This window comes from Leiobunum rupestre, chromosome 8, assembly GCF_980474605.1.
Source record: "Leiobunum rupestre chromosome 8, qqLeiRupe1.1.hap1, whole genome shotgun sequence".
Lineage (NCBI taxonomy): Eukaryota > Metazoa > Arthropoda > Arachnida > Opiliones > Sclerosomatidae > Leiobunum > Leiobunum rupestre.
In genome coordinates, this window is record NC_143391.1 from 19411310 (window position 1) to 19423273 (window position 11964).

At 35.2% G+C, this 11964-nt stretch overlaps 3 protein-coding genes across 4 annotated transcripts in view; 2 read left to right on the forward strand and 1 right to left on the reverse strand.

Annotated features, from left to right (window-relative positions):
• Positions 1-6317, forward strand: part of Drak (Death-associated protein kinase related) — a 57196-nt gene extending 50879 nt beyond the window's left edge. The window contains exons 5-8 of the mRNA XM_090156857.1: positions 147-273; positions 3055-3103; positions 3789-3968; positions 4047-6317. Coding sequence (XP_090012983.1) covers positions 147-273; positions 3055-3103; positions 3789-3968; positions 4047-4845 — 1155 coding nt within the window. The 3' untranslated portion in view covers positions 4846-6317. The remainder of the gene's footprint in view (positions 1-146; positions 274-3054; positions 3104-3788; positions 3969-4046) is intronic.
• LOC149932652 (N-acetylglucosamine-1-phosphotransferase subunit gamma-like) lies at positions 5954-7603 on the reverse strand. Of its 2 annotated transcripts, none has more exons than XM_090156859.1 (7): positions 7333-7603; positions 7081-7273; positions 6942-7022; positions 6778-6871; positions 6513-6710; positions 6272-6457; positions 5954-6173 (listed from the first exon to the last, which is right to left on the reverse strand). In XM_090156859.1, exons 1-7 carry the CDS (start codon positions 7427-7429, stop codon positions 6117-6119), a joined length of 906 nt encoding a protein of 301 aa, XP_090012985.1. In that variant the 5' UTR covers positions 7430-7603; the 3' UTR covers positions 5954-6116. The 2 variants fall into 2 exon arrangements, with proteins under 2 accessions (XP_090012985.1, XP_090012984.1); XM_090156858.1 differs by having other exon boundaries at positions 7081-7276; positions 7333-7601.
• Positions 7538-11937, forward strand: Vps50 (vacuolar protein sorting 50). Its single transcript, XM_090156856.1, has 21 exons — positions 7538-7554; positions 7726-7793; positions 7867-7950; positions 8010-8117; positions 8183-8497; positions 8559-8677; positions 8740-8881; positions 8945-9085; positions 9154-9295; positions 9383-9668; positions 9731-9821; positions 9884-10209; positions 10272-10461; positions 10524-10550; positions 10616-10720; positions 10778-10875; positions 10941-11037; positions 11095-11253; positions 11329-11450; positions 11508-11697; positions 11764-11937. Exons 2-21 carry the CDS (start codon positions 7755-7757, stop codon positions 11875-11877), a joined length of 2895 nt encoding a protein of 964 aa, XP_090012982.1. The 5' UTR covers positions 7538-7554; positions 7726-7754; the 3' UTR covers positions 11878-11937.
• Positions 11938-11964: the final 27 nt, after the last annotated feature.

Below are 11964 nucleotides of genomic sequence, written 5' to 3' on the forward strand. Positions count from 1 at the left end.
TTTAGTATCAGTTTCATTTTAACGCGAAGGACTTTTTTCAGCGCATTCTACAGCTTCCCTCTCTTTGTTCTCTTAACGTGTTTACAACGAAATGCCGGTTTTCTCTTACTAATAAATGGTTTCATTCTGATTTTGTTTTTTGACAGCCTCAAAATATTTTGTTGACCAGCTCCTACCCTCATTGCGACGTCAAACTGTGCGATTTTGGAATTTCTCGCGTCATCACAAAAGGCATCGAGATCCGAGAGATTGTCGGCACCCCGGATTACGTAGGTAAGTTGATTCGGTGACAAACTGCGTTAGCTTCTTACAATTAAGCTTACCCATTCGCATTTTGTACTTGCATGGAGACGACCCGAGGTGATAATCACCGATTTGGTTCAAACTCGGGTATAATGTACACCGCCATGTAACTTGAAAAACCTGCGAGGGAAAAGTTGCGACGGCCTTTCGTTTTGCCATGGCAACCGAAAACGTTTTTGACAACATCATTTGGAATTATTTCCATTGAAAATAACATGGGAATCTGAAGGTTTTTAAGGCCCCCCCCCCCCCCCCAAATAGACCAAATTGCATTTAAACTTGATTAAATTCCAAATCATGTTGTCAAAAACGTTTTCGGTTGCCATGGCAAAACGAAAGCCCGTCGCAACGTTTCCCTTGCAGGTTTTTTAAGGTACGTGGAGTTGTACACTATACCCGAGTTTGAACAAAATCGGTGATTATCACCTCGGGTCGTTTCCTTGTTAGTGAATCAACAAATTTATATTTTCGTAACGAAATTGTAATTTCAAACTTTGGCTATGAGACCTCACGACCGCGTTTTGGAGGGTTTTTAAACCCACCTCTTTTTGTACGTTATGAAAAGTTCGCGTTAATAATATTTCTCGTTCCAAAAAGAAGATTGTTTAAAATTTATTCACTTTCGCAATCAGCACCTTTTTTTTCTTTCAATCGATCAACTTGGATCGAGCTAATAAATCTCGAAGGCCACTCCAGCCAAGATTGGGTCATAAGCATCCGTCGCTCGTTCGCGAAAACAAGCGAGCGAAATTCGGGCGGAGGTGTCAAAAAATTCCTATTGACTAATTTGTTTTGACAAGAGGGGTCACGGTCGTAATCTTGCGCTCCGTCTTGTTTGCTCCAATCTAAGCGCGCGCTGTTTGGAAATATATTTGGAAATCCGGGCGATTAGCGTTCCTCACTTGGAAGCGTGCCCTTTTGGATTTTACCCTTTCTCCCGTTTTGGCTGTATAGTCGAGTGACGTTGTCGGTTAGTGACGGAAGCTGAGAATCATCTCTACATCTTTTCTCCATCCTCCATTTCTATTTACCGCCGTGTGCGGGTGGAAGTGAGCAAGCACCGAAAGACTGTTTTTATTAATGGCTTCTTTCTTCGGAGGTTTCGTCTCATTCTTTTCTCTAGCGCTTCTTCTCTCGTCAATGCTAACGCGGCTTCTCATCCCTTCTTTCCCAAATTAGGCTCTCCGTCGCCACTACAGCCTCATTCCGGAATTTTTAACGATTGTTAGTAAACCATTTTACGCCAATATTTTTTTGTAAATATCACTTGGGTCCGGTCCTACTTTCGCGCACCGGATGACGCGATGATGCGCTTAATTTAATCCTCGGTAAAGAGCCTAAACAAGTAGCAACAAAACCGAGAACGGAAAAATGGGTCAAAAACCGCGCGTTAATTTTTCCGCGTCGAATTTTGTGTTAATAATAAAAGGAATTTGTAAGGGGCCCACAGAGTACCATTATAATTCGTAAATTGGCTGTTTTTTTTACTGTATTTAAGTGGGTTAGTATAATCTTAACGACGTTTTCCTTTGGATTCTAGTTTTCTCCTTTATTTCTTCGATCGCGTATAGGTAAGGCGCGGATATTCAGAACTTGATTGGGATTTGGTTAATTAACTGCCGCGTATCATCTTTGATATAATGAGCGGAGTTTTAAAAAAGTATTGCTGGTGCATAAATTAATCCCAGTCTGTGAAGCATACACCGGAACTCCTTCGGGGCGAATATTTTAAATTCTTTCGTAGCTACGTATAGTTCTTTCAAAGGCGCATTTTATGGTATTACTTAAGCGTGACCGAAGCCTATTATTCAACGCCACTCTTTGTCGTTTAGCATTTTCAAGGTCGAATTATTTCGCCTATCCCGGGATTCACCTTTCGCGTGATTTTTCGAAACGTTTACCTCTACGAGAAAAGGCTTGATAATTAATTTATTATAAACACGAACAATAGAATCTTATATGTAACTAACTTTAAAATCCAGTCGAATTATTGAACATTTGGTTTTTGGGAAGAAACTGTACCGTAACGAATACGTTTTAGTAGGAAATACAACGGTGACACCTCCTTACGTTGTGAAATGGCAATGCTTTTTTAATTTGTTTAAGGCAAAAAAAAGTGTTTTTATTAAAGCGTAGGATTTGAAGTTCCATTTTGTTCCGTGAACATTTCGTTGTCATTTTTGGAAAACGTTTAAAATTCGATCGATCATATCTATGAAGGGTTTTCTTGTTCCTACGTCTCGTGTCAATAATTACGTACATTTCGCGGAGATTTAAACTTGAGCGCGGGTTTTGGTTTCACTCATTTTGACAGATTATTCCAATTTCGTCTTCCAGTATGTTCTGCCTTCAACAAATTGGGATTGCGAAAATGTCCGTTTTTAGAAAGGGAAAACTCGATCTTCGAATGGTACCGAAAGTCTCCAATTTTCGAACGATGTATTTTCTGTTCGAATTACGTATAATTGCGGAATGAGCTAGCATTTGGGTCAGTAGGGTGCCTTGAAACTTTTCCGACGATAAATTTTAAAGCTTTTTAACCAGTTATTCCCAAAAAATCTCCAACTACTCGCGAAATAGCGTTTTTCCACTATTGAAATTACAATTTTAACGAGTCAAGTTTTGTAAATTTATTAAAAAAAATTAAATTAAAACTTGAAAATCTACCGAGCTTTCGATTAGAACCACGCCTAAACGCCCCGTAGTTATTAAAATTGCTCAAATTAATTGGAATGTTGGTATCTTTTTCAGCCCCCGAAGTTTTACATTATGAGCCAATCAGCCTCTCTACCGATATGTGGTAAGTTCCCGATGTTTTTTGACCATACTTTACGTAATAATCAAAATACCATCATCTCTGTGGTATTGTTGAATTTGATGAGTTAGTGTTTTTTAAAGTCGTGTATTTGGTATTAGCTCGATCGAGAGAACGCGTGTCATTCCGAAGAAGTATAGGTGCAAGCGTTGCCTCTAAAATTCTAAACATAGATCGGCGCGAAATTTCTAAGGTTCTCTGTTTTTTTATCCTCCGCGAAAGTGCCAACTTGAACGTCCTTTAGTTTTCGTTTTAATGAATGCTACTCAAGTTTGTCGGGAATGCCACACTTTGGCATCTTCGTTAATTTTTACTCTTTCAACTTTTCTTTCGGTGTAGATTTTGTTACTTGACGCTTTAAAAGAGAGAACAAACATCCTCTCGTTAGTTTCTTTGACCCCGCAGCGGAAAATATTTCGAATTAAAACACGCGTCGTTAATCAGTGGCGAAAACACGCGATTGAAACCGGCCCATTAACTTCCACTAGTTAGAACATTCTATCTTAAAGCCCGGAGGGTTTCGTTTTTTACTCATCTTTATCAAAGGCTACTATTTTTTTTCTCTAGAAGAGGCTTACATAAGAGAAAGTGACCCAGACGTTAAACAATTACTCGTCGACAAACCTAATGCAATTTTTGTCTAATTGCGCCTACAATTTTTCCCCAACAGGAGTATTGGTATATTGGCCTACGTTTTGCTCTCTGGACACACGCCATTCGGTGGGGACACGAAGCAAGAAACATTTTGCAACATAACGGATGGTCATTTGGAATTCCCTAGTGACCTCTTCGAAGGAGTGTCTAACGATGCAAAAGATTTCATTCGACGGCTGTTAGTCCGAGAGGCTAGGTAAGTTTCAAAACCGAATCATGCTCTTAAGTGTGAGGAGGATGCTGGCGTCAGATTTTAATGGGTTTTTTTTTTCAGCGAACGCATGATGGTAAAAGATTGTTTGAAACATTCGTGGCTCTCTTGTCGTAGCCACTCGGAAGTGAACGTCTCCCAAGAAGCCTGCATGCCCCTGATCCTGTCCACGCCTGACGACAACGCAACCGCCACGCCAAACTTGTTGAACCACTCGCCGCAACGCAATCACACCGGTGACCAACGTAATAAATGTGACAATGACCAAAACAATCTAAAATCCGTCAGTGACAACAACAGAATCGAGCATCCGTCCATTCACCCGCGAAACGAAGAAGAATCATCCTCCAAAGTAAAAGCACCAGCAGCCACAACCGCTCTCACTCCTGAAAGTACAATCAAATCGCAGAACGAATCCGTCGAAAAAGAACGAGCTAAACTTGAAGAAGAGAAACCATCGATAAATATCGTCGTGGTACCTCTAGAAGCCGTTGTCGAAGAGGCCAACCGAGACGTGACTGTTCCTTTGTCACAAATGGAGAACAGATTAGAGGAGCACGCTTTGCGTCACCACGTCGACGACGAACCCGCCAATAAGAGGGCCATTCACATACTGCCAGATTTGAAACTCAGGAGAGAACGGTCCACGACGCCCACGCCTAACAAGGAACACCACAGCAGTCAACATATTCACGGCAGTACCGTCCACCACGTCTCTTGTACCACGACAACTTCCAGCGTCGAGAGGCAAACCATGAAAACCAAAAGCGAAATGGTCGAATTCGAAGGTCTCACGCTGAGCAAGAGGCTTATATTTTCCGAAGAAATGCTAGTAGATGAAAGAATGGGAATGGTTTATTGAAAAAGTTATTTGTTATCCTTGTTTTCTTTCATTTTCAAGAAGGCCTTTTTTTTTGTTTCATTAGGTCTGTTTTGAGTGGTAAAAAATGTTTCTCTACTTTTTTACCTTTTAGTAAAATTTCAGTTTGGTAAAGCGAATACCAAAACCTTTCGTGATTTTTCTTCACCCGTGTTTTTAGGCTTCCAATCCTAGCATGTGTACATAGTGAAAAGATATCGTTTATATACGAAAACTGCCAAGAAATAGGAGAGAGATAATAAAGATTTACACGTATTTATTTAAAAATTGAATAAAAACCCATGTGTTTTTCGGGAAATAGGTCTCTTTTTGTTGTCGTGAAGAATTTTTATTGGTCAAATTTACGCGGAGGGAGAGAGAACGTGAAAATTGTGATATATTACTGTGGGAGAAAAAAATGAATTTTAGATTTCTAATAATAATATTAGACACATCAAAACTAGATAAAAAATACAAGATTAATAACCTTCTAAATTCAGCTAATAATGTACCTTATGTCCTGTGCCTTATAAAAATTCGTTTTAAGCTAACTTTTTAGGAAAAGTTCGCCCTAAAATGACTAACTAACGCTAATTTTCACCAGTAATTTGCAATTCTTCGATGAAGAAGTGTCATTTTACGCCTTTTCCAAACATTAATATTTGAATTTGAACCCATCATCAGTTATTTAAATCGCCTTACCACTTAAAGGCTTAAATTTTGGTAGCTATAATCATTATAAAACCAATATCATCGGTTTTGCTAAGTGTCATATGATTTTTTTTTGTAGATTCAGTACTTAGAAAATCATTTTAAAAAGCAGTGGAAAAAAATTCAACTTCGAAAAGTTGGAATGTGTTGTTGTAAATATTTTGTATATGTGTATTTTACATTTTCGTGAATTCCACGTAATATTCCCCCCCCCCCTCCCTATGTTTCGAGGCTATGGTGATAAAAGGGTTTCACAACTTCCGTATAAAAATAATACACAACAACTTGGGTTTATGCAAAGCATTTGCAGTAACTGCCATTTTTTATTACTGGATTGTTGACCAAATTTTATTTATAAATTATTAAATTAATAATCCTAAGCGCATTTAAATTATTTAAAAAGGAAATTTTTTGGCTCATAAAATATTAATTCTATATATGATTATAAAACTTTTGTACATAATCAATATTCTTTCGGGAGTTTGAAGCTGACCCTTTAAAATTGCTGTACTTGTCCTTCATACAATTAAAAAAAGCACACAAACCAAGAATATTTTGTATTCTTAATTTTGTAGATTTTTCTGAAACTTTTCGAATTCTTTGTATAGTTCCTGATATTCCTACAAAATTTACTTACATTAAAAATGTTAAGTCATTTATTACAATCACGAAATTACACACACAATTAAGTGTATAATTTCCTGATTATAGTTATTACTTTATTGCATTGATTCAAATCCTCAAAAATAAATTCTTCCTTAAATTTTGTTGTTACGTTTTTGGAATTTTGAAGAGGAGCAAATGAAGCTATTTTTTCACTGATAGTTGTTTGCTTGATTTTTTTATCAGGATGGACCATCAAATTTGCTTCTGCAAACAATTCTTTGAGAAAGAAATCATAACCCTGTAAACGAGACCATTTCAATCGGAGGCAGATCAAGGAATTTTTTATCTTATACCTCTTTCGTTATAAGTTTCTCGTGGAATTCTGACTCTATACGATCCCATTTTTCTTGTAATTTCGAATGCATTCTTGGGTATACCAACAAATTGTCTTCATTGCAGAAATGTGGACTTTCAAAAACCAATTGATATTGACACTTATCAGGTTCTGTCACATTGGAGAGTTTATTTTCTCTTCCACATGAAAGGTGAACCTTTGATTTTTATCAACGTTTCATCGGATCTTTTCAGGGCATTAATAAAATTTCAAATTAATATTACAATAGCATTTCTATCCACTTCCCCGCAATCGTCTCCGTTGCTGAATTTCATGGCGAGGAATGTGTTGTTGTCTATTATCCATTCCTCCCAGACACTGTTTTTATTTATAAATTTAATTCATCTTACATTTTGTCTTAAAACGTTTTCTTTTACGAAAGTCATACCCTAAAATTCCCTTAAAAGGATTCCAGTATTTAATTTCGTGTTGAGTCACATTATCAAATGGGCAAAGTTCAAATTTATACCTGAAATACAAGTTACACGTTCTAATCTAAAGACTATTGAATTGTGTAATTTACCAACTTATTTAGTACTGTAGTACTGTAACATTTTCCCTTTAAATAGCTCAAGTATTCCGGACCAGAAAAATTAGAAGGTTTCGTTGTTGCTATTAAAACTTTATCTGCAGTGTTTATAGGATTAGCTGCGTTATTTCCAATATTATTGGAGGGCTCTTGTACAATTTTTATGGCTATGGCATTTGCGATTTTATCTTCTACTGTAAATAAAATGAAACTATATTCTATATTTAATATAGTTAAGTGATATAATTACCAGTAGTGCCCGTTACAAGAACCAAATTTAGATATAAAAAACATATTAAAACAGTTTGGCAAAACTTAAAATTTGTTCTAGTTGGTAAAATAGACATATCAAGTTTGAATTTCCCTCGAATGGGGTAGGGTTCATCCTGTTTATGGTTGTCCGGAGCTGCACCCCTTAACTTGGCAGACAACGTCAGCTGCCGGGGTTCAAAGGTACCGAATGGTCATTACGGTAAGAAGGCGGAGAACGTCTGTCTTTATTTTTTTAAGAAGGGGGCGGGCTTTATTTATAAAGGTTTAAACATGGAGGCGAGGCATCCAGCAATGCGCGTGATATCCACATTTTGTTAAAATATTGAAGTGTTATTTGTCTTACGAATAATGGTATTAAAATGAATTATAGCAGAGCTTAAAGAATCTATTAAAATCACAATGGATTTTACCAAGAAATTTAAATCCTTGGTTTTTCAAGTCAGTTAATAATTTAAAGATCAAAGCCTTGGCAATACAAATGAAATTTAAACATTTATTACTTCACATATAGCAAGGAACAGCAACACCAGCACAAAATTCTGAAACAATAGTTGAAAATGATTTATCCAGTGAGCCAGTAGTTGTGAAAGAAAAAGTATATAAATTTGAAAATAATTTGTGAAGCAATCTGAAATAACTTTAATTTGATTAAAGGAGCAGCGAGAAGAAGAAACTGACCCCCAAGTTGCAAAAGAAATTCTTCAAAGCATTGATGAAGATTATTACAAGGATACGTTTGATGCTGCAATTTTTGAGCTTACAGTAAATATAAAAGCCAATCAAATGATACCTTTACTGTGAAATTGAATGTCTCGTATTTCTTTAAGAAACTGCCTGAAGATAACGATATACCCAAAATTTGTTCAGAACTTCAACATCTGAGGAAACAGAATCATGTGGTGTCGAAAAAGATGTCAGAATTGATTCTACAAAACCAAGCTTCGTACGCCGAAGAACTCCAAAGAGTCACTGATTTGCAAGCTAAATTAGAATATGCCAGCAAAATTTGCGCCGAAGGAAGGGGTTGCCTTTCTCAAGCGAAAAAAGACTTCACAACAGCTAGTTTAGGGATATTGGCCAGCTACCGCAAAAGAGAGCAACTTAAAGTCCTTCTAAGATCATTAAGAATGATTAAGACCCTGGTAATCGCAATTTTACAATTTAAAACTAAAGACATATATTTTAATCAATCAAAGTTTACAGCAACAAACAGATGTTCGTTTGAGAGAACTTTTAGAAGAAGAAGACTATCCTGGGGCAATACAATTAATTTTAGAGTGCCAAAAAGCTTCTAGTACTTTCAAACATTACAATTGCATCAGGTCAGGCTATAATTTTTTTTGTACATATGGCTTCCATTAATTAAAAAATCTTTTTATTATAGTGAATTGAGTTCAAAACTTCAAGACACATTAGAGATGACTGAAGAACAATTAGATGTTGCTCTCTCCAAAGTCTGTACGAGGTTTGATGTAATTCTCTATGAAAAACTACAAGCGGCATATAATTTACTAGGAAAAACTCAGGCTAGTACCCAAATTGTTCAAATAATAAAGGTCACATCCTAATTTTTTGTTGTGTCAATTTAGACTGCCATGGACCAATTAGTAATGCACTTTACAGGAGCAATTTATAATAAAGCCTTCAACATTGTTTTAGGCTACGTAGAGCTCTGCTCTGGCAAATCGGAAACTAACTTCCAAAAACAGCAATATCCGGAGTTATGCAAAGTAGTTATTTGAAATAGGGAATTTATTTCGTGTTAAATTTTTATCGATTTGATTTTTGATAATTACAGTATATTGTTGGAGAAAGTTTCACTCCATGTTTAATTGACTTGTGCAAAGCTCTTTGGGAAATTATTCTCAGCTATTGGTGTGTTCTTGAATGGCACGAGAAAAATAAGCCCAGCTGCGAGGCTTCAACCTCAGTGGCAGATGGTAATTAATAACTAATAATTAAAATTTTTGCTTTGCAAACAATCCCTTCATTGTACCTATTGCGTAACTACCAAACCTTTGTAACAGATGAATCTGAAAAATGCAATAGTCTGGAAGATGGTGTATGTCGTTATGTCCATCAAAAATTAGAACATGGTCTCCAAAGAGTTTGGCAAGATATTCAACAGAAAGTCAAAGTGTTTGTTATGTCATCATCAGACATCTCATCCTTTAGTTTTGATGAATTCATTAGAGTTTTAGACATAGTTAAAAGACTAATTGATATTGGAGAGGAATTTTGTGGTAGTAAATCTGAAGATTTACAAGAATCTGTCAGAAAGCAGACCATAAATTATTTTAGAAATTATCATAGGTATTGATTATTGTCTAAATTATCTTGAAAAAAAAAAACAAGCTATTATATTATTTTTCAAGAGGCTGTATGGATGAATTAAGAATGTTCTTAGAAAATGAAAGCTGGGAACTCTGTCCTGTTAGAGCCAATTTTACAATTCTTCATTTGCAAGTAAAAAAGTTTTAAACTATTACTTCTTATGAAAACGATCTAAATCATCTCAAAATTTGTAGGAATTTGCCTTCTTACGCCATTCTAATCTTAGATCAAGCCCATGCTTTAGTCCACCCGTATCTCCGGTTCAGTCGAAGCAAGAAAAAACTGACGTCAATGAATCTCTTTCGAAAGGGATAGAGACTGGTTTCTTTAAAAAATTTCGTCAGCAAGGAAATCCATTCCAACAAATTGAAGAAGATAATGAAGATGTCCTTTTGGCAAATGAGGCGGATGACAGTACAACCAAAGTAGTTTCTGATTCTGATAGTGATGATTCGGACATTCCAGAAGAGTTAAAGAAAGACTACGTAGATGAACAAACTGGGGAAACATTCCATAAAAAGTACTGGATATACTACTTGTCTTACGTGCATTTGTTATATAACCACAATTTTATTTGTTTAGATATTCAGGGTCAAGTCATGTTAAACAAATATCTTTATCTAAAGATAAGAAACCTCTTATACTGACCAATACCACCTTAAATGTCTTAAGGCTATTTGGGAAGTACATGCACATGATGAATGTGCTTAGGCCAATTGCGTTTGATGTGTTTTTCTTTAAGACTCAACTTTTTGATTATTATATGTACGCTGTAAGTATTATATTAAAATCAAATAGTCTCTTTATAACTTATTTAAAACTTATCCTTTTTAGGTTTATTTATTTTTTGCTCAAGAAATAGTAAGTTTAAAATTTAAAATTATTTATTTGGTTGAAATCTTATTTTATAAAGTGTTCATTTTTAGGAAGAAAATTCACTTAGTAACAAATTAAGAACAACTCTAAAAAGAATACACGATAATTTAATACTAGATGAAACTGAAATGGGTTTAGTTGATGGAAGACTTCAAGTATATATTTTAGCTGCTTGCTCTCAAATATGTTTTAAAGATTAGTTTTAATTTTAGGACAAAGTTCCTTCTCCAATGCCATCTCCATTAGTTAACAGACAATCCGGCCAACATCTATACCAATTGGCAGAAAGAATTACCGCTGCAGAATCTTTGTAAGATTTTTAAATTAAACTTTATTTGTTATTTTTGATTTGTCATTTGGGTTTTTTAAATTTAGGGTATTCTTAGCGGAACAATTTGATTTTCTACGACCACATTTAGAATCTCTCATACCTGGCCCAAAAAGGGCATTTTTACAACAATTTCTCTCACAGGTTGTTATTTTTTTATATTTTGAACAAATTTCAACTAAAGGAATTTTTTATATTTAGACTACTAGCACCGCTGTTGAAGTTAGACGTCCAATTTATATGGCTGTGTCTTCGAAAGCCATTGATTGTGATAAAGTCATTAATTTAATGAATAGAGTAAATTGGGATATTCACGAAATAATGTCTCAACACAGTTTCTATGTAGACGTTTTATTAAAAGTAATAATTCCTTAAGCTTAGGGTGTATGCCAAAGTGATATTGCTAATATCAGTTTATTTTTTTCTACTATTTAGGAGCTTCAATATTTTGGCACTAGATTATCGGAGTTGTCTAAAGCCACTCCGGTACCTAAAGAGGTTTCGGACATACTTTGGGAACACAGCCTTCGTTTATCTAATCACACTTTTATTGAAGGGTATGTCTTACAATTTTCTTCCCAGTTGTGAATAATTAGTTCTTTCTGCTTTGATAGTTTTTCTCAAGCCAAAAAATGTACAAATGAAGGAAGAGCCTTGATGCAGCTAGATTTTCAACAGTTTCTTAGCAAAGTTGAAAGAATTACCGATATCAGACCAATTCCAGATAGGGATCTTGTAGAAGGATATATTAAGGCGTATTACTTGTTAGAAACAGCTTTAGAAGAATGGATTAGATTACATAAAGTAATTAAACTTTATACTAATATCTGGGCTATAATTTCATGTTTTTAAATCGAATTTTTTCAATAGGAATATACACCAAAACAGTTAGTTGGATTGATAAATTTGACTCATATAAATAAGAGAGGAAGACAACGACTTATATCTTTTGTTGAAGGAGAAGAAAAGTCTAGTAAAAGATAGTTGGACAATTCCAAGACATTGTTTTATTTTATTACAATTATTAAGCTCATAATATAATTTTGTAAATAAAAAATAAATCTTTTAATA

Excerpts from the sequence above, each read along its gene's own strand:
- Vps50 (XM_090156856.1), top strand. The coding sequence starts at position 7,755 with ATGGATTTTACCAAGAAATTTAAATCCTTGGTTTTTCAA. Across the intron at positions 7,794-7,866 it reads TTAAATCCTTGGTTTTTCAA|CAAGGAACAGCAACACCAGC; the intron begins GTCAGTTAATAA and ends CTTCACATATAG. Across the intron at positions 8,498-8,558 it reads TAAGAATGATTAAGACCCTG|CAACAAACAGATGTTCGTTT; the intron begins GTAATCGCAATT and ends CAAAGTTTACAG.
- LOC149932652 (XM_090156858.1), bottom strand. The coding sequence starts at position 7,429 with ATGTCTATTTTACCAACTAGAACAAATTTTAAGTTTTGCCAAACTGTT. Across the intron at positions 7,023-7,080 it reads AGTACTACAGTACTAAATAA|GTATAAATTTGAACTTTGCC; the intron begins GTTGGTAAATTA and ends CTTGTATTTCAG. Across the intron at positions 6,174-6,271 it reads ATTTGAATCAATGCAATAAA|GAATATCAGGAACTATACAA; the intron begins GTAATAACTATA and ends TAAATTTTGTAG.